We start from the raw sequence: 27,363 nt of genomic DNA on the forward strand, positions 1-27,363 counted from the left end.
TCGGAGTAAAACAGATTTTATACTGTTTATCCTAGGAATAAGCAATGAATTTCCCCCAGTCCATCTTAATAAAGGCAAATGGACTTTTCTTTTAGGAAATGATTAAAACTTTTTTTTAAAAAACTTGCTAGGCTAACTGCTTTCACCACATTCTCTGGCAATTAATTCAGAGTTTAATTACATGTTGAGTGAAGAAATATTCTCTGATTTGTTTTAAATATACTACTTGGTAGCTTCATTGCATACCCCTAGTCCAGGGGTAGGCAATTCCGGTCCTCGAGTGCTGGAGCCAGGTCAGGTTTTCAGGATATCCACAATGAATATGTATGAGATGGATTTGCATGCACTGCCTCCTTGACATGCAAACCTATCTCATGCATATTTATTGTGGATATCTTGAAAACCTGACCTGGCTCCGGCTCTCGAGGATTGGAATTGCCTAACACTGCCCTAGTCTTAGTATTTTTAGAAAGAGTAAACAAGTAATTTACATCTTACCTGTTCTTTCCACTCTGTAATTTATAGACCTCTATCATATCTCCCCTGAGCTTTCTCTTCCCCAGACTGAAGAGCCCTAGTTGCTTTAGCCTTTCCTCATAGGGAAGTCATCCCATCCCTTTTATCATTTTTGTTGCCTTTCTTTGTACCTTTCTAATTCCACTATATCTTTTTTGAGATGTGGCAACCAAAATTGCACATGGTATTCGAGGTATGGCTGCACCATGGAGCAATGCAAGAGCATTATAACATTTTATCTTTGTTTTCTGTTCCTTTCCTGATAAAAACATTCTATTTGCTTTCTTATCCCCACTGCACACTGAGCCAAGGTTTTCAATGTATCCTCATCTATTACATCTTTTTAGATCCTTTTCCTGGCTGGTGATTCCTAATGTGGAAGCCTGGCATGTATCATGTAGCTATAGTTTGGGTTCCTCTTTCTCACATGCATCATTTTGCACTTGCACACGTTAAGGGCTCCTTTTACTACTACTACTACTACTATCTTTATTTTTCTATACCGCCATAGTCAGACGACTTCTAGGCGGTTCACATCGAAAGAAGGCTGGACATTCAGCGAATTACAAATGCATGAAGGGAATGTTACAGAAGAAAAGGGTTGTAGGGGAGGGAATGTAAGAGGGGTTGAAAGGGGGAGGGAAAGTGAGAGGGGTAGGAATTGCCTGAAGATTGCTTTGGGTTTCTAGGGGGAAAAAGCATAGTGAGCGCGGATTGGTCTGTTTAGGTGATGAATTTGTCAAACAGAGTGGTTTTGATAGATTTTCGGAATGCGTTGTAGGTCTGTCTGGTTTTATTTATGTAGTTTCCCAGCCAGGATTGTTGTCTGTTAGCTTGGAACATGAAGGTTCTGTCAAGGTAGGATTTGTATTTGCAGCCAGTAATTTTAGGATAGGCGAAGATGTTTTCGTTTCTGGTTGTTCGTGTGGGGTTGTGTAGAGTAAAGTGTGTTTGCAGGTAGGAAGGTGCTAGGCCCCAGATTTGTTTGAAGCGGATGCATGCAAATTTGAACTGTATTCGCGCTTCCATTGGTAGCCAGTGCAGTTTTTTGTTGTATGGGCTAATGTGGTCTTGTTTTCTCAGTCCGAAGATTAAGCGAACTGCAGTGTTTTGTACTAATCTCAGTTTTGTTTTGTTTTTTATTGTTTTTTGTGGGATACCCAGGTAGACGATGTTGCAGTAGTCCAGGGTGGATAGGATCAGCGATTGCACTAGTAACCTGAAGGATGTTGTGTCAAAGTATTTTTTAAGCTGCGCTAGCGGTTTTAGCACGCGCTACATTGCCGTGCGCGCTACACGCTAATGCCTCCATAGAGCTGGCGTTAGTATTTTCCGTGTAGCATGGGGGTTAGCGTGTGCAATCTCCCCGAGTGTTCCTTTTACACCTTGATCATCTAGCTCAGGGGTAGGGAACTCCGGTCCTCGAGAGCCGTATTCCAGTCGGGTTTTCTGGATTTCCCCAATGAATATGCATTGAAAGCAGTGCATGCAAATAGATCTCATGCATATTCATTGCGGAAATCCTGAAAACCCGACTGGAATATGGCTCTCGAGGACCGGCGTTCCCTACCCCTGAGCTAGCTGTTCAACTGATTTTCTTGGCTTGAAACCCCAAAAAGTTCTTACTATCTGTGCTTGCCTGCAACGCAAGGCCTCTTTGCCTTCCTTATCAGTGTCTTGTATTTGGCTTGCCATTTCTTATGCTGTTTCTTAGTATTTTCAGTCAGATGCTTCATTCACTTTCTGAAGGATTTTCCTTCACTTTACTTGTTAGACCAAACGGCAGCTGGCTTGGTTTTCTTCTCCTTTTTTTGAACACTGAGTGTTATTCTATAAATGGAGCTCTGAGTTGGGCACTGTTTATAAAATAGTGCGCAGCACCGGAATCTGCGCCAAACTTAGGACCCAAGGATCTACATTAACTTAAACTTCGTGTAAATCCTTGCGTGCAAATTAGGCGTGAATCCCTAAATTCTATATTGCGTGCATCATTAGTGAACCCTCCCATGGTCACTCCCCTTTTTCAGTTGCATGCTAAAATTTTACATGAACATCTTTATACAACATTTCATAGCAAGATGCATGCGTAAATACAAATTGTTGCCAATTAACATCAATTGATGATGCCCAATTATTGGTGCTAATTTGACTCATTGCTCTATTTAAATTGGGTGTGCACAAGTTTGAGTTCCATATATAGAATCCAGGGGTAGTGCCTAAGTGCGGTGGGGGGATGGGGCTGCAACACACAGACACAAAGAATAATTCATTGTGTGCACAGTCGCCATATTTGGGTGTTCATAGTTAAACAAGATCTATGACTGGAGTAACTGTGGGCACCTAGACTTTTGATGCCCTAATATGGGCTTATTACATTACAGATTACATTACATTACAGATTTCTATTCCGCCATTACCTTTCGGTTCAAAGCGGATTACAAAAAGAGTTATGGAAGAAGGGTTACAACGTTAGATCAGAGAAGGTTTCCAAGAGAGGGAAAAGTAGGATCTGGGGTTAGGGAGGGGATGGTAAGAGGGGGGTTAAGCTTTATCATGGTATTAAGCTTTATTAAGGGATTTCTTGAAGAGTATAGTTTTTATTTCCTTTCTGAACATCTTGTAGTCAATAGGTTGGAGACTTGGTTGTCTATCTTCGCTGCCTGAGTGGCTTATGCTAGAATACATCATGGCACCCAGATGCCACTAGAGAATAATATCATCCCATAAGCTTTGAAGTACCTACTTAGACAAATATTTCTTTTGTGTACATATTTATAATGTGTGAAATGATGGCTCCACCAACATTTGTACCATATGTGCTTGGAGCGTAACCTAACTTTGTTAGGGACTTGTACCACATGTAAACTACCATTGATTATCTGGGAAAAGCTTAAAAGTACTCCTTTATATCTATGGGGAAAAATGCTTGACATCGGGCCCCAAATGACTTTAATTTTTTTATTCTTGTGTGAAACTGTAAATGACCTTTGAATGAGCTGATGGGCCCAACTGCGCTAAGGTTCATATGTGTATAAAGCCTTGTATGACCCACAATTTCCAAGCAATTTCTACATACAGTATTACCTGTTTAATCCCTCTTGAGTAAATAACAAATTCTTTATTTTCTCCTAGTCCTTTTCCTAAAAACTAACAGTCAGTGTCACAAAGTATGTGTGGGAGAGAACAAAAATGTCAATATTTAAATCCCGGAGATATGTATGAACGTAACTTTGTGTATCTGCATTTAATATTTTGTAGAGTATACCAGAAGGCTGCGATACTGTGATTACTTGGGGAAGTATTTCTGCGACTGTTGCCACAGCTATGCGGAGTCTTCCATCCCTGCCCGAATACTGATAAAGTGGGATTTTAGCAAGTATTACGTCTGTAACTTCTCCAAGCAGCTGCTGGATAGCATCTGGCATGATCCTGTCTTCAATATTGATTCCATTAACAAAGCCATTTACATGAAAGTCAGAGACCTGGACCGTGTTAGGGTAAGCCAGGGACTGGAAACCTTGGAATTGAGATAACTGCTAGCTACGTTGTCTCTGTTCCTCTTTCTCTCTAACCAGTATCTCCTCAGGAAATGCTAAATCTTTTTAGGTTCAAATGCATAATATGGCTAGCGCTTTAGCAATTTAAAGGTTAAATGAGTGATTAAGAACTTAAGTGCCATACTGGGTGAGACCAATGACTCACTGAGCCCAGCATCTCGACTCACATTCTAGGAAGGCTCCAGAAAATATGGGCAGTCTGCTAGTTTTAAAAGGATAGATGTTGAAGCAGATATGAAGACTCATTTTAAAATTATCATCATAAAGAAAAGTGCCTGACCTGCTGTGTTTTGCTTCAAGGGTAATATGTTAGATATTCACTTCACTCAAGGTATTGCAGGAGGTCTATCATCTCTTTAGAGGCCTGTTTAGGTCATTTGGATGTACCCAATAGTAGATCTCAACCTCACCCAAGGAGGTCTACTATCTCTTTAGAGGTCTGTCTAGGTCGTTTGGACGTACCCAATAAGGTACATAAGAATAGCCTTACTGGGTCAGACCAATACTCCATCAGGCCCAGTAACGTTCTCATGGTGGCCAATCCAGGTCACTAGTACCTGGCCAAAACCCAAGGTGTAGCAATATTCTGTGCTACCAATCCAGGGCAAGCAGTGGCTTCCCCTGTGTCTTTCTCAATAACAGACTATGGACTTTTCCTCCAGGAAGTTGTCCAAACCTTTCTTAAAACCAGCTATGCTATCTGCTCTCACCACAACCTGTGGCAATGCCTTCCAGAGCTTAACTATTCTTTGAGTGAAAAAAAATTTCCTCCAATTGGTTTTAAAAGTATTTCCCTGTGTTACTTCCTGAAATATTACGCCCTGAAACAGAGGTTATCTCGCATCCATCCACCTGGTTAAGGTGTTTATGGGCCTGTCCTTGAACAAATTGTTCAAAATCTTTGTAACTGGCCATTGTTCAATTCTTTGTATCCTCTGACAGCAAATTCAGGAGAATGTGCATGGACTGAAAGCTAAACTTTTCCTGAAGTTTGTTTTAAATCTAGTAAAGGTTAGTTTCCTGCAGTGCTCTCTTGTTGTTTGACCACTATGAATTCTAAATGATTGTAATGAAAACACGTCTTCAAAATGTTGAATGCTATGTACGTTTTTCATTGTGATCACACTGCAATTTACTCGAATCTGTTTAAAATGTATTTTTTAACATCTCTGTTTTTTTTAGTTTATTCTCTTTTAATGACATATCGTGTATTGTTTCATCTTTTTAGGAACTTCAGGAACAGCTTATTCTTATGAAGAAGTTGTTGCAAACCTGTAGACTTTCCGAAAGGTACTATGTTATGTTGTAAGATAATACATGAAATCCATCCTTAGGTGTTCCTGAGTAGTGCAGGTGGAAGAAAAGTGCAGTCATGTGGGTTTGACACTGCAGTATGGTCACAAGATATTGGACAGACTGGATGAACTGTACGGGTCTTTATGTATCATCATTTACTATGTTATGTCACATATGTAAGCATTAGACCATGATGTGGAAGAGAAGCTTATCTTAAGTTTTGAAATGTATAAATTCCATGAACCCACATGGTTTCAAGCTGCCCCAGTTGAAGTGCTACCATGCATGCAGGAGACTTTGCATTGGCATTTGGCGTTTGCTTGTTAAACATCTGAGGCTGAGGGTGGATGCTGTGGATGCTCCTGGGAGAGGGAGTCCCGACTTCTTGCATACCATGGCGTCACTTAACAGATGCAGAGGTACAGTGTACCAAGTTTTTGGAACTGTCATGTGAAATGGCTCAGATGTAGAGGGGCTGGGAGAAAAGAATAACAATGGAGAGAAGAAGCCCTTAGCAGCAGTAAATTAAGACTCATTGGACCATATTCTCTAAATGATGCTTAAAATTAGGCACCGGGGGAAAAAAATAAATTGATGCCAAGCGCTATTCTGTAAAGAGCATGCACTCTATAGAATAGCATTAAGCGTAGATTGCGCCTTACATTGGGTGCCAGATTTAACGCTTGCGGAAACCTGGTATAAATGCTGGTGCCCAAGTTAGGTGGGTTTACCTAGTATTCTGCCTATATGTGCTCATTTTTTGGAATGCCCTTGATGCCCATGTGCTCCCATAGCCTCACCCCCTTTTGAGAGAGACTCTATGGGAGTTTGGTGCACTGCTTTTTAGAATAGCTCACAGCTAGTGTGTGCAAATATTTAGTGCCAATTAACATCAGTAATTGGATAGTACTTACTTATTAATGTCATTGATCTCGTTAAACAATTAATTTACACACTCATCTTGGGTGTGCAAATCTAGGTACTATACATAGGGGATGTAAATTTAAAAGACATTATCAACATCTTTTCTCTTATCAAGCAGCATTATGGGGAAAAGATCTATTCTGGAACAACTATTTATGCATGCTAATAACTATGGGGAATTTAGGAAACACCTAAAAACATATCTGCTCCTGCTACTTAGGTAGCTGAACTGCACAATCTCCCCCACAACAATTGATCTCTAGAACTGCGAGTCACTAATCTCTAACTTTGTTAGTTCTACTCAATTTGTAGCATCTTTAATCGTTGTAAACCGCATAAAACTTCACGGTCCTGCGGTATATAAACTATTATTGTGATGATGATGTCTTTGTCCTAACTGGTGGAGCAAGTATATCCCAAAGCAGAAGGAAGCTACTGAGCTGTTGAATAGAGTTCTGGACTATAAAATTAACAAAGTAGCTGATGGCAACTAACTGAGCAGACTGGATGGGCCAAATGATCTTTCATGGCATCTTTGGTTTGCTACTAATTATGATTTGGAATTTAAATTTAGTAACTGACATTTCTAAATCTGAGCTTAAGGTGAATGAGGCTTAGGTATAGGGACCTAAAGTAGAAATTCTGAATTAGAGGCAAGGGAGGGTCAAGGACCAAGTCTTTAACTGGGCACTACAACTGTGGCACCCAGATTTCATATCTTAAGTGTTCTTCTAGAGCAAGGGTGTCAAAGTCCCTCCTGGAGGGCCGCAATCCAGTCGGGTTTTCAGGTTTTCCCCAATGAATATACATGAGATCTATTTGCATGCACTGCTTTCATTGTATGCTAATAGATCTCTTGCATATTCTTTGGGGAAATCCTGAAAACCCGACTGGATTGCGGCCCTCCAGGAGGTACTTTGACACCCCTGTTCTAGAGTTGCCATCTTCATTTAGGTATGCCTACTTCATGTCAATAGCAGCTATAAATCTGCTCTAGCCTAAATGCAGCATTGAAGCACAACTTACAATAGCCTATAAGTTACTTGCATAAATGATGCTCCTCCCCCTGTGAATGCCCCTTGCGTTTATGCATTAAGGCAGTTGTGTGCATGAGTTGCAGAACATCGCTGAGCTCATCTAGCGCTTGAATGTGTAACAGTCATGCAAAACTGCTAGCATTCTCTGGTGCCTAACGTTAGGTGATCTGTTAAAGTGAGAGGGTAAATAACTTGCCAAAGGTGTCCAAAAGCATGCCTGTGCGAGGATCTTGTTTTCAAATCCTAAGGCCAACTTCTGGACGCTTAACACTCTATCTGCTTCAGCGTGTCAAGTAAGTAGATACCCAGTATCTTCAATGTGAGAGAGCTTGCTTAAATTTTCTAAAGGAAAAATCATTGGGACTTTCCTTTTATCCCAGGACAAGCAGGCATGATATTCTCACATGTGGGTGACATCATCTACGGAGCCCCAGCGCGGACAGCTTTTCAAGCAAACTTGATTGAAGTTTCAAGTTTGCACACTGCACCACGCATGTGCATGCCTTCTCGCCCACTAGAGGGCGCATCCCACCTCGTGGTCCTCAGTTCAATTTTTTCCGCGGAGCAAGAAAGCCCTGTGGATCTGAGCTCCAGTGTTTTGCCTTCTAGCTGCCGCGTTCAGTTTGTTTTTCGATCGAATTAGTTCGCGGTGCGTTTTTCCTTTCGGTTCTTTTCTTAAAAAAAAAAAAAAAAAAATTATTTTGTTTTTCGTTGGGCTCCGGGGGCTCCCGGAAGCCGTGGCCGCGGGACGTCGGTCGTTCCCGGCCTTCTTCTTTTTCTTCGTTGATGTCCCGTCCTGTTACGGGATTCAAAAAATGCAGCCGGTGTGAGAGGTTACTTTCCATCACTGACCCTCACCGGTGGTGCATTGTCTGTCTTGGGCCCGAACATCCGACAGCGTCGTGTGATCGCTGTGCAACTTTCCAGAACAGGGCCCTCCGCCGCCGTAAGGCCAGAATGGCTGAATTGTTCGCCGTCGACGCGCCGCCTAAGGCCTCGACGTTGGCCTCGGCTTCGGCCCCGGCCTTGACCTCGGCCTCGGCGTCCTCGGGGGCCTCGGCTTCGCCTCGGCCCTCGTCTTCGAAGACGTCGTCAGCGAAGCCAGCTTCGGGTAAGTCCTCTGTTCCATCCCCTTCAGCAAAGAAGCCATCCTCAACTCAGTCTAAGGCGGGTGGGTCGACCCCGGCCCCGCATCGGACCTCGACTCCGCACACCCCGAGGGAATACTCGAGACCGAGGTCACCCTCCAGGGAGTGTGCCCCGGACTCGGAACTCCCCACCTTCGTGGGGATTCCGGCCTTCCAGGATCTCCTTCGAGCCCTGATCTCATCGGAGCTGTCGGGAGCCCTGGAAGTGTTGCAGCGTGCTGCGGTTCCGGCGGCCTCGACCTCGGCCGGGGCGCCTTCGGTCTCGGAGGCCCCGGCCTCGGCCCCCTCGACCTCGGGAGCCCCGGCCTCGGCGACCTCGGTCTCGGGTACTGTGGCCCCGTTTACCTCGGTCTCGGCCCCGCCCCTGACCTCGACCTCGGGGGAGCCTCCTGAGCGGAGTGTGAGGCCCAAAGAAAAGTTGCACAGAGTGCGCCGTCTTTCCTCCTCTTCCTCCGGGTCTTCCCGGGACGCCTCGCCCTCGACGCGACCTCGGACGAGGCGCCGATCGAGGAAGTCCAAGCGGGCCCGAGGCTCGCCTCGGCGCGATCGTTCCTCGTCGCTCGGGGGCGAGGCGCTGCAGGTGTCGGAGTTGCGCCTCGACAACCCGAGGCTCCTCCGCTCACCTCGTGGGAAGTCTTCCCGTGCCGCCTCGCCGAGGAAATGGGAGAGTGTTCCACGAACCCCGGGGTCCTCGCCCAAGGGTTCTGCGAGGAGGATAAATTCCCCTTCCCCCTCGAGGGCCTTGGAGAGGGGATCCTGGGATTCGGGATCGGTTAGGGATCCTCATTATTCTCATGAGGCCTCCCCCCTCTCCTCGGTGGGGCGGTCGAGAACCCCGTCTCCCCAGGCTAGGCCGTCCTCTTTTTCATCCTTTGTCCAGGACATGGCCCGAGCCCTGGGGATTGACCTGATGGTAGGTTCTCAGTATTCCAAAGAATTTTTGGAGGAACAGGACCTTCCCACTCCTCCTAGAGAGGTACCTAGACTCCCTCTCAACAGTGTCCTTCTGCAGACCTGGCTGAAGAACTTGTCAAACCCTCTTACAGTCACGTCTGTGCCTTCAAAAATGGAATCTAAGTATAGGACGATTCCCCCTAAAGGGTTCGATAAGGCGCAGCTCTCCCACCAGTCTCTTCTGGTGGAGTCTGCTCTTAAAAAATCACAGCCCTCACGGGTTTCTGCGGCGGTTCCACCCGGCAGGGAGGGGCGGACCCTGGACAAGTTTGGCCGTCGCCTCTATTCAAATTCCCTGATGGCCACCAGGGTTCTAAATTACGCCTTCACCTTTTCCTCCTATTTGCGTGGTATGGTGAAGGACCTTCCTCAATATCGAAACTCGTTACCGGACTCCCAAAGAGCAGGATTCGATACGTTTATATCCAACCTGTCTCAATTGCGGTTGTACCTATTCCATGCAGTGTACGACGCCTTTGAGCTGGTTTCGAGGGTGTCGGCCTTCGCGGTGGCCATGCGCCGCTTGGCCTGGCTTCGCACCCTCGATATGGACCCAAACCTGCAGGAACGCCTTGCAGACTTGCCTTGTGTGGGGTCCGAGTTATTTGACGAGTCATTAGACGCGGCGACCAAGCGGTTGTCGGAGCAGGAGCGCTCTTTAGCATCCCTGGTCCGCCCCAAACCTAGGCCCCCGCCGCAGAAACCCTTCCGGCCTCCGCCGCGCCGATACCCGCAGAAGTCGACCCCGGCTTTCTCGAGACCGCCTCCGAGACGTCCGTCTCAGCGAGGCAGAGGGGGTCAAACCCAAGCCCCGGCGCAGGGCCCTTCTAAGCCCGCGCCTTCCTTTTGACGGGCTGAGCGGACGGGGCGGGTTCCCCTCCGCGCTTTCATAGGAACCCCTTCCTATCGGGGGGCGTCTTCGGTCCTTCCGGGAGGCATGGACCGTGATTACCTCAGACGCTTGGGTGCTCCGGATCGTCTCCGAGGGCTACTCGCTCAACTTTGTGTCCTCGCCGCCGGACAGTCCCCCAAGTTTAGTCTCTTGCAACCGTTCGCAGCTACCGACCCTTCTGACCGAAGCCAAAGCCCTCTTGAAGCTTCGGGCGGTCGAGCCGGTCCCCAAGGACCAGTGGGGTACGGGGTTTTACTCCCGTTACTTTTTGGTCCCAAAAAAGACCGGGGACCTGCGCCCCATACTGGACCTCAGGAAGCTCAACAAATTCCTGGTCCGGGAGAAGTTTCGAATGCTATCTCTCCCGGTTTTGTACCCTCTCTTGGAGGAAGGGGACTGGATGTGCTCCCTCGACTTGAAGGAAGCATATACCCATGTTCCGGTGCACCCCGCCTGCCGAAGATTTTTACGATTCAAGGTGGGGGACCTCCACCTCCAGTACAGGGTACTGCCCTTCGGCCTGGCCGCGTCCCCACGAGTATTCACGAAGTGCATGGTGGTGGTTGCGGCGGCCCTGAGGTCTCGTGGGCTTCATGTGTTCCCTTACCTGGACGATTGGCTCATCAAAGCCCCGACCAGGGAGGGGGTTATCTCAGCGACCCGACAGTCTATTGCCTTCCTGCAAACTCTCGGGTTCGAGATAAACTTTCCAAAGTCTCAGTTGAGGCCGGCTCAGTCTCTTCAGTTCATAGGTGCGGTGCTGGACACGGTGCGCCTGCGCTCCTACCTTCTGACCCAGCGGTTGGAAGCCTTGGTACGGATGAGCCGCCAGGTCTCTCAACTATCGATGGTGTCGGCCAAGCGCATGATGATGCTGCTCGGCCATATGGCCTCGACGGTACACGTCACGCCGTTTGCGAGGCTACATCTGAGGATCCCTCAGTGGACCCTCGCGTCCCAGTGGCGTCAGGAGTGCGATCCGGTGTCTCGCCTCATTTCGGTGACTCCGCTTTTGCGGAAATCGCTGCGTTGGTGGACAGACTCTTCAAATCTGTCCATGGGGCTACTGTTTCACACTCCCCCTTTTCGCAAGGTCCTGACCACGGACTCCTCGGAGTACGCGTGGGGAGCCCACCTCGACGGTCTTCGCACGCAGGGCCTGTGGTCGGCAGAAGACCGTCGGTGTCATATCAACGTGCTGGAGCTTCGGGCCATCTTCCTAGCACTTCGAGCCTTCGTTCACATATTGCAGGACCAGGTGGTCCTCGTCCGCACGGACAATCAGGTGGCAATGTACTATGTGAACAAGCAGGGGGGAACGGGGTCTTGGCCCCTCTGCTCCGAGGCTCTTCGCCTTTGGGAGTGGGCGGTCTCCCGGAACATCTTCCTCCGGGCGGTCTACATCCAAGGAGAACTGAATTGTCTGGCGGACAAACTCAGTCGACTTCTGCAACCGCACGAGTGGACTCTACACTCAGCAGTTCTGCGCGAGGTTTTCGCTCGCTGGGGAACGCCACAGGTGGATCTGTTTGCCTCTCCGGAGACACACAAACTACCACTGTATTGTTCTCGGATGTACTCGCGGGATCGTCTGGAGGCGGATGCCTTCCTTCTCGATTGGGAAGGGAGGTTCCTGTATGCATTCCCTCCTTTCCCTCTGATCATGCGAACGTTAGTACATCTAAAATCGTCCACGGCCACGATGATTCTCATAGCACCTCGGTGGCCGCGTCAGCACTGGTTCTCCCTGCTGCTTCAGCTCAGTGCCAGGGAGCCTCTTCCTCTGCCTGCCTTTCCTTCTCTGCTGTCTCAGAGTCAAGGATCCATGTTGCATCCCAATCTGCAGTCATTGCACCTGACAGCTTGGTTTCTTGTTCCCTGACTCCTCCGGATCTGTCTCAATCGGTGAGGGAGGTGCTGGAAGCCTCCCGCAAGATCTCGACGAGGCTTTGCTATTCGCAGAAATGGACCAGGTTTTCCACCTGGTGCTCGTCTTTTCACCTGAATCCGGTATCGGTCCCGGTATCCTCGGTTCTGGACTATTTATTCCATTTGTCGCGCTCTGGCTTGAAAACCACTTCGGTGCGTGTTCATCTTAGTGCGATTTCTGCCTTCCACCAACAGCTGGATGGACGCCCTCTGTCACTCCATCCCTTGGTGACACGCTTCATGAAAGGGTTACTCAGGGTTTGTCCCCCTCTTAAACCTCCTCCTGTCGTGTGGAATTTGAATGTGGTTTTAGCTCAACTGATGAAACCCCCTTTTGAGCCACTCAACAAGTCCCTCTTGAAATTTCTGACTTGGAAGGCGGTGTTTCTGATTGCCCTCACCTCCGCTAGGCGGATTGGGGAGTTGCAAGCCTTGGTTGCGGATCCCCCTTTCACCGTCTTCCATCATGACAAGGTGGTTCTCCGCACCCATCCTAAGTTTGTCCCTAAGGTTGTTTCTGATTTCCACCTCAATCAGTCCATTGTCCTTCCTGTGTTCTTTCCCAAGCCCCACTCCCATCCTGGCGAGGCGGCGCTTCACACGCTTGACTGTAAGAGGGCGTTGGCGTATTACCTTCAACGCACCAGGTCTCATCGGAAGGTCCCTCAATTGTTTTTGTCCTTCGATCCCAATCGATTAGGGCATCCAGTTTCCAAGCGCACTCTGTCTAACTGGTTGGCTGCGTGCATTTCCTTTTGCTATGCTCAGGCTGGCCTTCCTCCCCCAGGTCGAGTCACGGGGCACAAGGTCCGAGCGATGGCAGCTTCGATAGCCTTCCTCCGATCCACTCCGATGGAGGACATATGTAAGGCTGCCACTTGGTCTTCGGTTCATACATTCACCTCTCATTACTGTCTGGACACTTTATCCAGGAGTGACGGCCGGTTTGGCCAGTCAGTTTTGCAAAATCTGTTTTCCTAAATTGCCATCCTCCCACCTGCCCTTTTTTGGTTGGCTTGGAGGTCACCCACATGTGAGAATATCATGCCTGCTTGTCCTGGGATAAAGCACAGTTACTTACCGTAACAGGTGTTATCCAGGGACAGCAGGCATATATTCTCACAACCCGCCCGCCTCCCCGGGGATGGCTTCTTGGCTAGTTATGGAACTGAGGACCACGAGGTGGGATGCGCCCTCTAGTGGGCGAGAAGGCATGCACATGCGTGGTGCAGTGTGCAAACTTGAAACTTCAATCAAGTTTGCTTGAAAAGCTGTCCGCGCTGGGGCTCCGTAGATGACGTCACCCACATGTGAGAATATATGCCTGCTGTCCCTGGATAACACCTGTTACGGTAAGTAACTGTGCTTTTTTGACAATTAGACTGCAGATATATATCTCTTATGTATTAGACGTTGATGGCAAAAAACATGTAGCTATGTTCTATACAAAAAAGTCAAAAGCAAAAAACATAGGGCCTGGTATTCAGCTGTCCGCTTCTGAGCCATTCGCTGCCATGGGCTGAACTAATTCCAGATATTCAGTCCAGTGCCTGGTTAACTTGGCTAAATTTAGTTCAACCTCTATGCTAGCCATTTAGGGAATGGATGGTTAGTGGCACTATTGAGTGACAGAACCCAGTTAAGCTCAACTCTCCTGCCAGATTAAACCCCTCTTAATATTGACCCCTTTAATGTTAGCTGTCTTTAAAGTTGAAGTGTAATGCTATTTTCCAACAAACAACAAAGGTTTTTAATATGTCCATGATAAAGGGGGTGGGTGTTTTTATTTATTTAAACATTTTTTTTATTCCGCTTATGCCTAAGCAGATTACAGGTAAAACAAACATGTCAAATAGTTCATAATTTTAACGGAATATTAGCTGCAGTTATGTTACTTTCACAAAATACATTATTCATTATATCCACTAAACTATTAACGGCCAAAACATCATTTCAGTCATAGAAAGCATCTATTGAGACTCTAAAAGGGACTAATAAAAGGCTCTGACACAAATGGGTCTTCAGCAATTTTTAAAATGACATCTTATTACCCAGCCTCAAAGAACCTGGCAGCGCATTCCATATCTGTGGACCGGCTATAGAAATAGCCGCAGACCATGTTGTCATATGATATACCCCACTTGCTGATTTAATGGTTAATCTCATTACTGTCTGCGACCGTAAGGTTTTAAAAAAAAAAATTGTATGTGTATTGCGCTCTGCTTAGGTGTAAGCGGAATATAAATATGGAAAATTTAATAAATGTAGTGGTGGGTATGGCCCTTAGTTACAAACTTGATTAAAAATAAGGAAAAGAGATATAAACGACATAACCACCATATGTAATAAAGAAAGAGAAAAAGAAGAGGAGATGCCCAAGATCCCGCACCCAGAATAAACCACAAAATCAAGGGTACAAATCTAAGAGAGCGTGGGAGGTCACGTAGCAGAGCTCCCTCTCAAACCTCCTTAGTGAAGTTAAGCATAATACGGTAGTTAAACCCTCCTCTGTATGTAAGTTGTATTGAGCAGCATGGAATTTTGAAGTTCTGCTGAGATAGAAATGTGGACGTAGATTCTTAATATGGAATGTGCGTTCTTTCTGACTTGACAGTGTACTGAAAGAGTTTGAGGCTGTGCCTGCTCACTTGACGACGGAACTTCATCTGTTCTCATTGGATGATCTTCTGAAGGTCAAACGAGGTGTGCTGTTACCTAGTCTAAGGGATCTCCTGAAAAGTTCTACAGCGCACGTGGAAAGCTGTGAGGTAAGAAGCTGGTCCGTACCTTGATTGTTTTTAATTGTACAGTCATGTAGGCTGAGATTGATTTATAATGAGTGGGGAGGGGGGGCTAGACTGTGAAGACAAATGGCGCCTACATTGTGCCTGATAAAGGAGACTGTGTCCATTGATAAATATGATACAAGTGTTGATTGTGCTGAAACATTGTTGGGCTTCCTACTACAGCAGGAAGTCACATTTTTGAGATCACCTTTTCATTGAAAGTAACCAGTTCTGCATCATGGTCTTCACTTCCATAAAGAGAAATGCAGTGTCAAATTTTGATCAATACAGATTCATTTTTAATAAGTATGGAACTATATTCAGTAAATGGAGCTCAAAATTGGTGCCATACATGATTCTATAAAGAGCACGCCATCCTTTATAGAATTGTACATAGCGCCGATTCCTGTACCTAAACTTAGGCGCCAGACATTTGCTTGCTAAAACCTTGTGTAAATGCTGGTGCCCAAATTAGGTGTGTCTGAGGTCATAGTAAATTCTGTGTCTAACTTTCTGGAATGCTCTTGATGCACTATGACCAAGCCCCTTTTAGTTATCCACTAGTAGAGTTAGGCACACAGCGGGGTTGACAGAAAATGCAGTAATTGGTGGTATTGCTTCAAAAAACTTTATTGTACCAATAAGAGCTCGACTCGAGCCCTTATTTGTACAATAAAGTTTTTTTGAAGCAATATCATTGATTGCTGCGTTTTCCGTCAACCCCATTCTTTATTTCTGGACATAGTTGTGGAGGCTTACGTCTTCTGTTTTTTATGCCCTAGTAGCATTGGGCACCTTGCTTTATAGAATAGTGCATAGCCATGTGTGGGCACAAATTTTAATGAGTTCCAGTTAACATCCATTATATGTTAATTTGTGTGTGCATCTTGGGTGTTCTCTCAGTTCTGAGGGGAAGGTGTCAAGTAGCAAAATAAGTGATGAAAAAGCTTAAAGCCTCGATGGGTATATGATTAGACCCAACGTTGGACTGCTGAATTCCCTTCCTTTTTTTATTTTGAATTCAGATATGCCCATAACAATCTCTGTATCATTTTTGGGCTCGGGGCAGATCGTTCATAAACCCAAATGACCTGCTAATTAACACCAATTATTGATAATAGCTCATTAATTTGAGATCTTTGCCCAAATTCTGGAGGTTAGTATGCCAAGATGTGTACCCAAGTTATAGAATTAAATTAGGTGCACAACTTAATTGTATAATTAGATGTAAATTGTCTTTAATCAATTTTGGCTTTAATTGATAAATTGGCATTAGTTACATGGGCCCTTTGGTATTGTATAAAATGTGCATTCAATTTCTATAGTGTGAAACTTAAAAGGTGTGGGGAGGGGGGGAGTGCTATGGACTTGGAAGGGGCATAAGCAGATTATGGGGGGAGTGTGGACTTGGAAGGGGCATAAAGATGGGAGTGTGCCTAGCACGTGTATCTAAAGTTAGATGCATAACTGTAAATTTAGCTAGTATTCTACAATTGCAGTCACATTAAAGTGAATTTGTTATTTGTTTTGTAGCTGTGCCAAGCCAGAGGGTTTATTTGTGAGTTTTGTCAGAGCTCGGACATAATATTCCCATTTCAGACTGTAACATGCAGACGATGTACAGGTGGGTTTCAACCAGATTTTTTTATTTTTCTTCTGCAAAGCTTTCTGCTTATTGCTATGTTAGCTACCTGATTATTTGTCGCAGTATGTGCCTAAAACTGGTTAAATATTTTTTTTTTGGGGGGTGCAATGTCCACCTCTGGACTTTCTCTTCTGCCCAATATAACCTGAAAAATCTGTTGCCTCATTTGCATTATTAGCCATCTAATTCTGCTTGTCCTTTATCCTGATTGCTTTGTCTCATTCAGCTTTAACTGGTATCTTTTCTATGATCTTGTGAATGCTGCCTGGTTTGCCTTTATTTTTACAGCCATTTCTTTGGAAAACCACTTGTTTGGTTTTATATCTTTACTTTCCATGCATGAGGTCGGTTTCCCTTTTTTAAAGCTTTCTGTGTAGCCTACAGTTTTTCCACTTCCCCTTATTTCCTCCCACACTGCCAGCTCCTCCTTCAGGTGGTTTGCCATTTTGCTGAAGTCAGTGTATGTATTTGACATCCAGGCAGGACTTTGGCGTTTGATATGGCTGGCCTCGAACCAAAGCGTGTGATGATCACTGCCGCAATACATACTTTCCTTATTTGTGAAACTAGATCTAGCTGTACAGCTTCTGCATTATCTGTTGGCGGGGATATGGCATTGAGATCTTCCATTACGTTCCATTAGGGATTTCTACTCCGCCATTACCTTGCGGTTCAAGGTGGATTACAAATGGATTGTCCGGAGATTAGAAGTATTTAGGGAGTAGTTTGTACATTTCTTTGAGTTGCTAAGGATTACATCTGAGTTGTCATGATATTGGAGGTACATATATAGTAGTTGCAGGTGATGCTTGGGACATTCCTGATTGTGTTAGTTTGGTTTTATGTGTTTTTTGAATAGAAGGGTTTTTATTTGTTTTTTGAAGGTTTTGTAGTCTGTGGTCGAGGTCAATAGGTTGAAGAGTTGGAGGTCGAGTGTTGCAGCTCGAGTGGCTAGGAAGTTGACGTACAGTTTTTTTTCTTTTGACGTTTTTGGTTGGAGGGTGTGTGAATGGTGCGTGGGTTTTCCTATGTCTGGTTGAGGTGGATTGAACTAGTCGATTGTTCCAATAGGCTGGGCTGTCTCCGTTTATTGCTTTACATAAGCAGTGCCTCTGCTGTGTCAGACCAGAGGTCCATCATGCCCAGCAGTCCGCTCACGCAGCGGCCCATCAGGTCCAGAACCTGTATAGTAATCCTCTATCCTCCAGGGTTCAGGACCTGGAGGGGCTGCTCGCTTCAGAGGAGCCATGCCAGGCATCTGAGGATCCAGACAGAAACAGCTTCATTGAAGATCAGGTGAGGGACCTTGAGAGATTCATTGAGGAGAGCTACAGGAGGGTCGAAGAGCAGCTCAGACAGGTGTCACCAGACGAGAGCCAGGACCCACCGGAGGATGGGCCTAGTGGAGAGGCCAGTGGAGAGGCCAGGAGGGCAGAGGAGGCCGAGGACCCCGAGGGAGGAGCGCCGAGATTCACCATGGACACGGACCTGAGGCAGAGGAGGCTCTTGAGGAAGGGAAAGTCTGCAATTGTCGTGGGAGACTCGATCCTGAGGGAGGTGGACAGTCACGTAGCCGGAGGTCGAGAGGACCGGCTGGTGACTTGTCTCCCAGGGGCCAGGACAAAGGACATTGCAGACAGAATCGAGAGGATCTTGGACGGAGCCGAAACGGAGGAGACAGCGGTAATTGTTCACGTCGGAACAAATGATGTGAGCCGTAGGAATTTCAGCATGCCTGCACTAACAGACCAGTTCAGGGTCCTTGGAAGGAAGCTGAAACGGAGGGCACAGAGGATAGCATTCTCGGAGATCCTGCCAGTCCCGAGGGCAGATGCAAGGAGGCAGGCCGAGCTCCAGGAGATGAATGCATGGCTGAGGAGGTGGTGCAAGGAGGAGGGCTTCCACTTTGTGAGGAACTGGTCGTCCTTCTGGGGAAAGAGCAAGCTCTACAGGCGGGATGGCCTGCACCTGAGCACGGCGGGAACAAGAATACTAGCAGCCAACGTTAAGAAAGAGATCGAGAGGGCTTTAAACTACGGAGAAGGGGAAAGCCGACAGCTGACCTGATGACGCTTCGGACAGCAGTATCCAGAAAAGATGCTGAACGGGCTGACTGCAGGGAGGAGGATGGGGGTCCGATGGAACTCGTGATCAGACAGCGAGGGAAACACCAGGTAACAGCAACTTGCTGGGAGAAGCCTAAGGGGAAGGGGAAAACAGGGGATTCAGGGGAACAAGATGGCACCAGGGTGCAAGCAGAAGGCAATAAGGTGGAGCCACAGGGCAAAGGGGAGCCACAAGGCAAGGGGGATCAAACCAAGGCTCAGGGGACGATAGCACGAGAGAGGGCTGGTATTCCCCGGGGAAAAGCGGGGAGGTGGGGTGGAGGGGACATGGGGAGGAAGAGAGTTGCGAGGGTAAAGGCGGAGGGCACAGCAGGGGCACCGGGAGAGGGTAAACGGCCCGAGACCCAAGGGAAGGCGGCCCAGGTTAAGGCAGAGGTGGAGGCACCGGGAACGGGAAAACGGCCTGAGACTCAAGGGAAAGCGGCCCAGGTAAAGGCAGAGGGGGAGGACAAACACCGGGACCTACAGTGCTTATACGCAAATGCAAGAAGCCTCATGGCTAAGATGGGTGAACTGGAAGTCATGGTCAAGGGGGAGGACCTGGATATAATAGGAATTACAGAAACCTGGTGGACAGAGGAAAATCAATGGTATGTGGCGCTGCCAGGGTACAAGCTCTACAGGAGGGACAGGACGCACAAGAAGGGGGGAGGCATAGCGCTGTATATAAAGGACTATATCTACTCGATTGGGATTGATACGGCAACAAAGGCAGAGGAGCTGGAATTGCTATGGGTCAAATTGCCGGGAAAGAAGAGTGCAGACATAAAGTTGGGGCTGTATTATCGCCCATCGCCCATCGCGTCAGAAACAATAGGACACGACTTGGAAGCAGAACTGAGGCAGGAATGCAGGACCGGAAGTGTAACAGTGATGGGGGACTTCAACTACCCAGGGATAGACTGGAGTACGGGTCACTCCAACTCCACGAGGGAAACAGGATTCGTAGAAGCTGTGAGGGACTGCTTCATGGAGCAACTAGTCAAGGAACCGATGCGAGGGGGTGCTACTCTTGACCTCATCCTTAACGGATTAGGGGGGCCTGCAAGAGGGGTAGAGGTGGGAGGAACACTAGGCAACAGTGATCACAACGTGATCAGATTCACATTAGAAAGGGGGTCACCCATAGTGGGGAGGACCGCATCAACTGCGCTCAACTTCAGGAAAGGGAACTATGTTGCTATGAGGAAAATGGTGGGGAGGAAGCTCAGGAACGGCTTTAGGATGGAGACTGTAGGAAGCGCCTGGACCCTTCTCAGGGACACCCTGCAGGAAGCGCAAAAACTGTACATTCCCAGTTTCAGGAAAGGCCGCAAGAACAAGCGGTCAAAAGACCCGGTTTGGATGACACCTGAAGTAAAGAGGGCAATCAGTGACAAGAAAGTGTCCTTCCGGAAATGGAATAGGGATCCATACTGAGGAAAATTACCAGGAGCACAGGAAATGCCAAAGGAATGCACCGAGAGGTTAGACAAGCAAAAGGGAAATACGAGGAAGGGCTGGCCAGGGAGGCGATAAACTTCAAGGCATTCTTCAGTTACGTAAAGGGGAAGCAACCAGTGAGAGAGGAGGTGGGGCCATTGGACGATGAGGATAGGAAGGGAGTGATTAAGGAGGATAAAGAGGTAGCTGAGAGGTTGAACACATTCTTCTCGTCGGTCTTCACAAGCGAGGACACGTCCAATATACTGGACTCAAAGGAGCTCATGAGTGGGGAGCAGGCCGAAAAATTGGGGCATATAGAGGTAAGTCGGGAGGATGTCCTCAAACAGATTGACAGGTTAAAAAGTGGCAAATCACCGGGACCGGACGGGATCCACCCAAGGGTTCTAAAGGAACTAAGACAGGAAATAGCGGGCGCCATTCAGCATGTTTGCAACCTATCCTTGACAACTGGAGAGGTACCAGAGGACTGGAAACTGGCGAATGTCACACCTATCTTTAAGAAGGGATCGAGAGGTGACCCCGGGAACTACAGGCCGGTGAGCCTGACTTCAGTTATAGGGAAGATAGTGGAAGCAATGATCAAGGACAGCATTTGCGAGCACATCGAGAAAAATGGCCTACTGTGGACAAGCCAGCACGGATTCTGTAAGGGAAGGTCGTGCCTGACAAACCTTCTGTACTTCTTTGAGGGAATAAGCAGTCAGGTGGACAAAGGGGAACCCATAGACATCATTTACCTCGACTTTCAAAAGGCCTTTGACAAGGTGCCACATGAAAGGCTGCTTAGGAAGCTGTGGAACCACGGTGTGGGCGGGGATGTACACAGATGGATCAAGCACTGGTTGTCAGGTAGACTACAGAGGGTCGGAGTAAAGGGCCAATATTCTGACTGGAGGAGAGTCACGAGCGGTGTGCCACAGGGATCGGTGCTGGGGACCGCTACTCTTCAATATATTTATCAATGACCTGGAAACGGAGGCAAAGTGTGAGGTTATAAAATTTGCAGATGATACCAAACTCTGCGCCAGAGTTAGGACCAGGGAGGAGTGTGAGGAAATACAAAGGGACCTTGACAAGCTGCAGGACTGGGCAAACAAATGGCAAATGCGCTTTAACGTAGACAAATGCAAGGTCATGCACATAGGGATAAAGAACCCGTTGTTCGAGTATAAAATGGGAGGGGGACTGCTGGGAGACATTGGACTTGAGAGAGACTTGGGTGTGCTAATGGATCCATCCATGAAACCATCCGCACAGTGTGCAGCAGCCTCGAAGAAAGCCAACAGGATGCTGGGCATCATCAAGAGGGGCATAACAACCAGGACGCGGGAAGTCATCATGCCGCTGTATCGAGTGATGGTGCGCCCACATCTGGAATACTGCGTTCAATATTGGTCGCCGCACCTCAAGAAGGACATGGCAGTTCTTGAGAAAGTCCAAAGGAGGGCAACGAAACTGGTAAGAGGACTGGAAAACTGCCCATACGCCGAGAGGCTGGATAAACTGGGGCTCTTCTCTCTGGAAAAGAGGAGGCTCAGGGGGGATATGATGGAGACCTTCAAAATACTTAGGGGCATAGAGAAGGTGGACAGGGACAGGTTCTTCAGACTAAAAGGGACGACAGGTACGAGGGGGCACTCAGAGAAACTGAAGGGGGATAGGTTCAAATCAAATGCAAAGAAGTTTTTCTTCACCCAAAGGGTCGTGGACACATGGAATGCGCTCCCGGAGGAAGTGATCCAGCAGAGTACAGTACAGGGATTCAAACAGGGATTGGACGGATTCCTGAGGGACAAGGGGATCGTGGGGTACTGAGGGAGGTGCTGGGGTGTTGCATAAGTATAGACAGCTCACCAGGTCGTGTAGGTGAAAGGCCGGAGGGTTAGGACTTCGATGAGATACCTAGGGGGCAAGGGGGCCCCTTCTGGTGATTCAGCCATGCATTATCTGTTGGGCCGCCGTGGGGGCGGACTGCTGGGCGGGATGGACCTGTGGTCTGACCCGGCAGAGGCACTGCTTATGTTCTTATGTACCCTTCTATCCCTTTTTCCTTCAGGAAAACATTTAATCCCTTCTTGAACCCCAATACTGTACTCTGTCCTATCACACCCTCTGGAAGCGCATTCCAGGTATCCACCACCCTTTGGGTGAAGAAGAACTTCCTAGCATTGGTTCTGAATGTCCTCTTGTCCTTGTAGTTTTCGAAAGTTTGAAGAATCTGTCCCTCTCCACTTTCTCTATGCCCTTCATGATCTTGCAAGTCTCTATCATGTCCCCTCTAAACCTCTGATTTTCCAGGGAAAAGAGGCCCCAGTTTCTCTATCTTTCAGCATATGAAAGGTTTTCCATACCTTTTATCAATCGCGTCGCTCTTTTCTGAACCTTCTCGAGTATCGCCATATCCTTCTTTAGGTACGGTGACCAATATTGGACGCAGTGCTCCAGATGCGGGTGCACTATTGCCCGATACAACAGCAGAATAAACTTCTTTCGTTTTGGTTGTAATACCTTTCTTGATAATACCTAGCATTCTGTTCGCCTTAGAGGCCGCTGCGCACTGTGGCAGTAAAATTTGAAGTGTATTCTTGCTTGTATTGGAAGCCGATGTGGTCGAATTTCTGCAGTGAGTAGATCAGTCTTAGGGCAGTGTTTTGTATTGTTTGTAGTTGTTTTATCGTGGTTGCTGTGCATGGGAGATATAGTATGTTGCAGTAGTCTATTAGACCTAGGATTAGGGATTGTATCAAGAGTTGGAATTGTTTTCTGTCGAAGAATTTTCTGATTTGCCTCAGGTTTCTCATGACTGTAAATTATTTTTTTATGGTTTTGTTGATTTGTGGCTCCATTACAGTTAAAATAGGCAATACACTTAACCTATTGAAATGCCATTAATCCTCCTTGTGCCATAATTTTGTAAGCACAATTTTATGCTTATTATGCAAAACTGTGCTCACAGGTTATAGAATAGTGTCTGTTATGTACTGTACATATTTTAATTGATGAGATTAGTTGCTAATTGACACTAACTGCCAGAAATTGACTACATTTGGAATAAATTGGTGCTGATTGCTACAAATTTGCAGTTATGTGTGTAATCTGAGTAAATGCATTAGTGCGTAACGGCTAAGGAGGTATTGAATGGCACAGGGACAAAATATGTCCACATGGTTAACCGTGGGAAACCACCCCCGTGTCATTCTTTGAGAGAGGTGTCTAATTTTAGGCAATCTGTAAATACCCCCTATATTAGGGGTGGGCAACCACAATCCTTGAGGGCCACAATCTTGTTGGTCTTCAAGAAGGCCACAATGTATATTATACAATGGAAACAGTCCATGCAAATCAAATTGATCTCAAGCATATTCTTTGTGGAAATCTTAAGCCCGACTGGGTTTGGCCTTTGAAGAACAACTGGGGTACTATATTGTGCATTCTTCACCCCATTTTTTATTAACTCCTTAAAAGCACTTTGGTAAAAGAGCCTTTGTGCATTGGTCAAGTACAGTGTTCTTCAACCACCGGTCCATGGACCAGTGCCGGTCCACAGAAATTTCCTGCCGGTCCACAGGGCCAGCACATGCATCAGGCCCAAATCAGTGTTCTTCAACTGCCGGCCCACGGTGCGATCGATGCGGCGTTATCTTCGAGCCAGCTCCCTCTTCCTAACTGATTCAGTGCACAAAGCCACGGGCAGTGGCTCCCACGGGCATCCTGCGCCTGAACTGGAAGCCTTCTCTCTGACGTTGCAACGTCAGAGGGAAGGCTTCCAGATGAGGCATGGGTCATGCACGGTGCAATTAGTACTATTATGGGGGCAGGGTCTGGGGTGGAGATTGGGTAGAGATGGGCAGGGTCTGGCCCACAACTTAGCCCCGTGTTCTTCAACCGCTGGTCCACAGAATAATTCTTTTATTTTTGCCGGTCCATAGGAGTAAAAAGGTTGAAAAACACTGGTCTAGTAAATAATACTGCAAGATGGGAAATGAACTGGCCTGCTGGAGGTGGTAGAAGCCAGTATTTCACCGTATTGCATACACTTGAAATTCGTGGAATGGTGAAAAAGGGAATGAGGGTTTAAGCAGAGAACTGGTGTGTGTGTGTGGGGGGGGGGGAGCTGCTTTTAAGCTGAGTATAATTATTTTTTGTACTTTATTCAACTTGAAAATAGCACAATGGCTGCCAATTCTCCATCGTGTTGCTTACAAAATATTAATACTAGCTTTAAAGTTCTGCAAACAGATGAGCTTCCTTACCTAGCACGTCTTTTGAATTTATATGTGCCTTCAAGATCTCTCAGATCAGAAAATCAAAAATGCCATTGTACTGTGAAATAGTTCACGAACACATTAGAGCTGCAACTTTTTCTGTGAAGGTTCCTCAACTCTGGAATGGTTTACCATTAACAACTAGTTTGCTAAGGAATGTGGATAAATCTAAAATGGATTTTAAAACATTTCTCTTTTCTGATGCATATGTGTATGATTAGGGGGAGGTTTGGTATGGCAAGGAGACAACAGACTAAGTAAATATTAAATAGTTTTATGTTGCTCTTAGATTGGAATTTTTAGTTAATCTTATTTTGATTAATGTATTTTTTCTTTTTTAAATTTTAAATAGACTATGTAAATCAGTTAGTTGGTTTTTAGATTGTAAGCACCCAGAAGGCTATGACCCTTGGTTCGGGATTGAAAATTTTAATAAACTGGGATGGAAGAAATTCATCTTTGCAGACTGAATGTGCTTAATTTGGTCTCTTTGCCTTACTATGTCGTTAACAACTCCATTCTAGAGACATTCATGGCGCTCATTCTGATTCAGCCTATGCCTATTCATTGTAGCTCAAGGTGAGTTACATTCTAAGTTCAAATACCCAAGATTGTCCTAAAATATCTAAGCTTCCATAATTTCACATGGGCCATAGGACACAATTTATCAATTGCAACAAGTAGTACTCGGCACAGTAGAATTGGAACCATAACAGTAAAAGATAAAGGATTCCATATCTGTTTGATGGTAGAAACCTGTCAATGAAGCTATTCATATTGAAAAATACTAGCATATTCCACCAGTAGGATATGAAAATTGGGATATCCTTCTAGAATACAACACACAATTTATTAATGCTTGCTATTTTTGAGCCAATTTAAACAGCAGTAAGAGCCTTATATTGCCAAATAACATAAGAGTTGCCATTCTAGGACAGACTGAAGGTAACCTGTTTCCAACAGTGGCCAACCCAAGTCACAAGTACCTGGCAAGATCCCAAGGAGTAAAATAGATTTTATGCTGCTTATCCTAGGAATAAGCAATTGATTTCCCCAAATTCATCTTATCAATGACTTACGGACTTTTGTTTTAGGAAATTACCCAAACCTTTTTTTAACCCTGCTAAGCTAACTGCTTTCACTACATTCTCCGGTAACAGATTACAGTTTACCCTTTTCTGTTTGCAGGACTAGACACATGCTACCTCTCTCGAGCCAGGAGCTCTCACCCTGGAGGTCTCTATGACAGAACTTCCTGTTTCATGTTGGTGGGACGCTGCAGAGAGAGGGCTCAAGAGAAGCAGCAGGCATCCAGTGCTGCAGATAGTAAAGGCAAGCAGGGAGGGTTGGGGAGAGTCAGATTCCTGGGTGTAGGGGAGAGAAACATAGATAAAGATTCTGGGACTCCTGGAAGAACTGAGAGAGTTTACCAACTGTAAATTGGGGATGGGGGTGGAATGTGAGATGGCAGATTGCAGGCAAAGGGAAGATGCAGCCAGACCAGGTCAAGATGCCAGGATCTGAAATAAGGGATGTGATAAAAAGGTAGATGGTACCCATGGAGGAGAGGAGAGGGAAGAAGAAAGGAAATGATGCCTATGGAAGAGGAGGGGAAAGGAAGAAAAGAAAGAATATAGAAGATTGTGACCATAGAGGGGGGGGAGGGAGAGGAAAAGAAAGGAAATGGTGCCCATGGGGTGGAAGGGAAGAAAAAGAGAGATGATTCCCAAGGAAGGGAAGAAGAGAGGAGATCGGCAATTCTCACAGAATTGCCTTGCAAGATTCTGTGCATCTGTGTGTGTTTTGGACTTTTATGCTGCTCATTCTACAGCCATTTTCAAATTCACCTCACAATTTAAAGTAGAACCTTTGTTTAAAAGCACCAAAAAACCTGCTTGTTTTCTTTTCTCTTACTCAGCTTGCAAAGCCTGCTTTCACAAACAGTGCTTCAAGACAGAAGATTGCCCAAGGTGTCAGAGGATGCAGGCACGCAAGAAGATTCTAAAACACTTGTCTCCAGTCCTCTAGAATATAGAAGAACCCTTGGATATTCTTCTGCAACGTTTGGTTGAAATAGCCATGTTTTCCCTCCCTCCTGTATTTATGGAGCAGTGTGTAAAACATTGCTTTCCAGATATGTAACCTTTCACCTGCTGAATAATAGGGACACAGATATGAACTGTGCTAGCAGTTAGTGACTGCTAGCTCTAGCACCTTTTCAACTGCCAGGAACCCCCGCAAATCTTGAAAAACCGTGGATACGGTTTTCAGCGGGGCAGACAGGAGAGGGCAGCCGGAGAAGCAGGAGAGAGCAGCCGGAGAGTGAAGGAAATCACTCGCGGTATGCTCCGATTGCCTCTTCCTGCACTAAAGTCGGGCCTCACCAATCGGGAGCTGCGTGTCAAAGCAGCTCCTGATTGGCGAGGCCTGACATTATTGCAGGAAGAGGCGATCGGAGCATACCACGAATGATTTCCTTCACTTGCTGGCGCTCCGGCTGCCCTCTCCTGCCTGGTCATTCGCGGTTGGAAAATACCGCGAATGACTGGGACTGCGAATCACTGACCGAGAATGACCAGGGAGCACTGTACATCTCTGGCTGGTGAGGAAAATTGAGAGTTTGAACTGGTAGAGAGGTGTTTTTAAAAGTTATACCAGAGTTTATTTAAGGAGAAAAATCTCTTCCTGAAAATGTGAAATTGGACTTGCACTGGATTGCGCTGAGACAGTGGGAAGCAACATTCTGTAGTAAGCTCCCAAATATAGTGGAAGAAGGCCACTCAGTGTAATGATACAGGAGTATGGATCAAAGTATAAAATAATTTATTAAAAATGTACTATA

The 27,363-nt window shown here is 46.4% G+C and overlaps 1 protein-coding gene across 3 annotated transcripts in view; it reads left to right on the forward strand.

Annotated features, from left to right (window-relative positions):
- Positions 1-26,898, forward strand: part of RUBCNL (rubicon like autophagy enhancer) — an 84,920-nt gene extending 58,022 nt beyond the window's left edge. For 2 of the 3 annotated variants that reach the window (XM_033950126.1, XM_033950125.1), the window contains 5 exons: positions 3,775-4,013; positions 5,302-5,363; positions 14,868-15,021; positions 16,573-16,663; positions 26,440-26,898. In XM_033950126.1, coding sequence (XP_033806017.1) covers positions 3,775-4,013; positions 5,302-5,363; positions 14,868-15,021; positions 16,573-16,663; positions 26,440-26,549 — 656 coding nt within the window. In that variant the 3' untranslated portion in view covers positions 26,550-26,898. The remainder of the gene's footprint in view (positions 1-3,774; positions 4,014-5,301; positions 5,364-14,867; positions 15,022-16,572; positions 16,664-26,439) is intronic. The other variant, XM_033950124.1, reaches the window with a different exon arrangement.
- The last annotated feature ends 465 nt before the right edge of the window (positions 26,899-27,363 follow it).

Source organism: Geotrypetes seraphini, chromosome 6, assembly GCF_902459505.1.
Source record: "Geotrypetes seraphini chromosome 6, aGeoSer1.1, whole genome shotgun sequence".
Classification (NCBI taxonomy): Eukaryota; Metazoa; Chordata; class Amphibia; order Gymnophiona; family Dermophiidae; genus Geotrypetes; species Geotrypetes seraphini.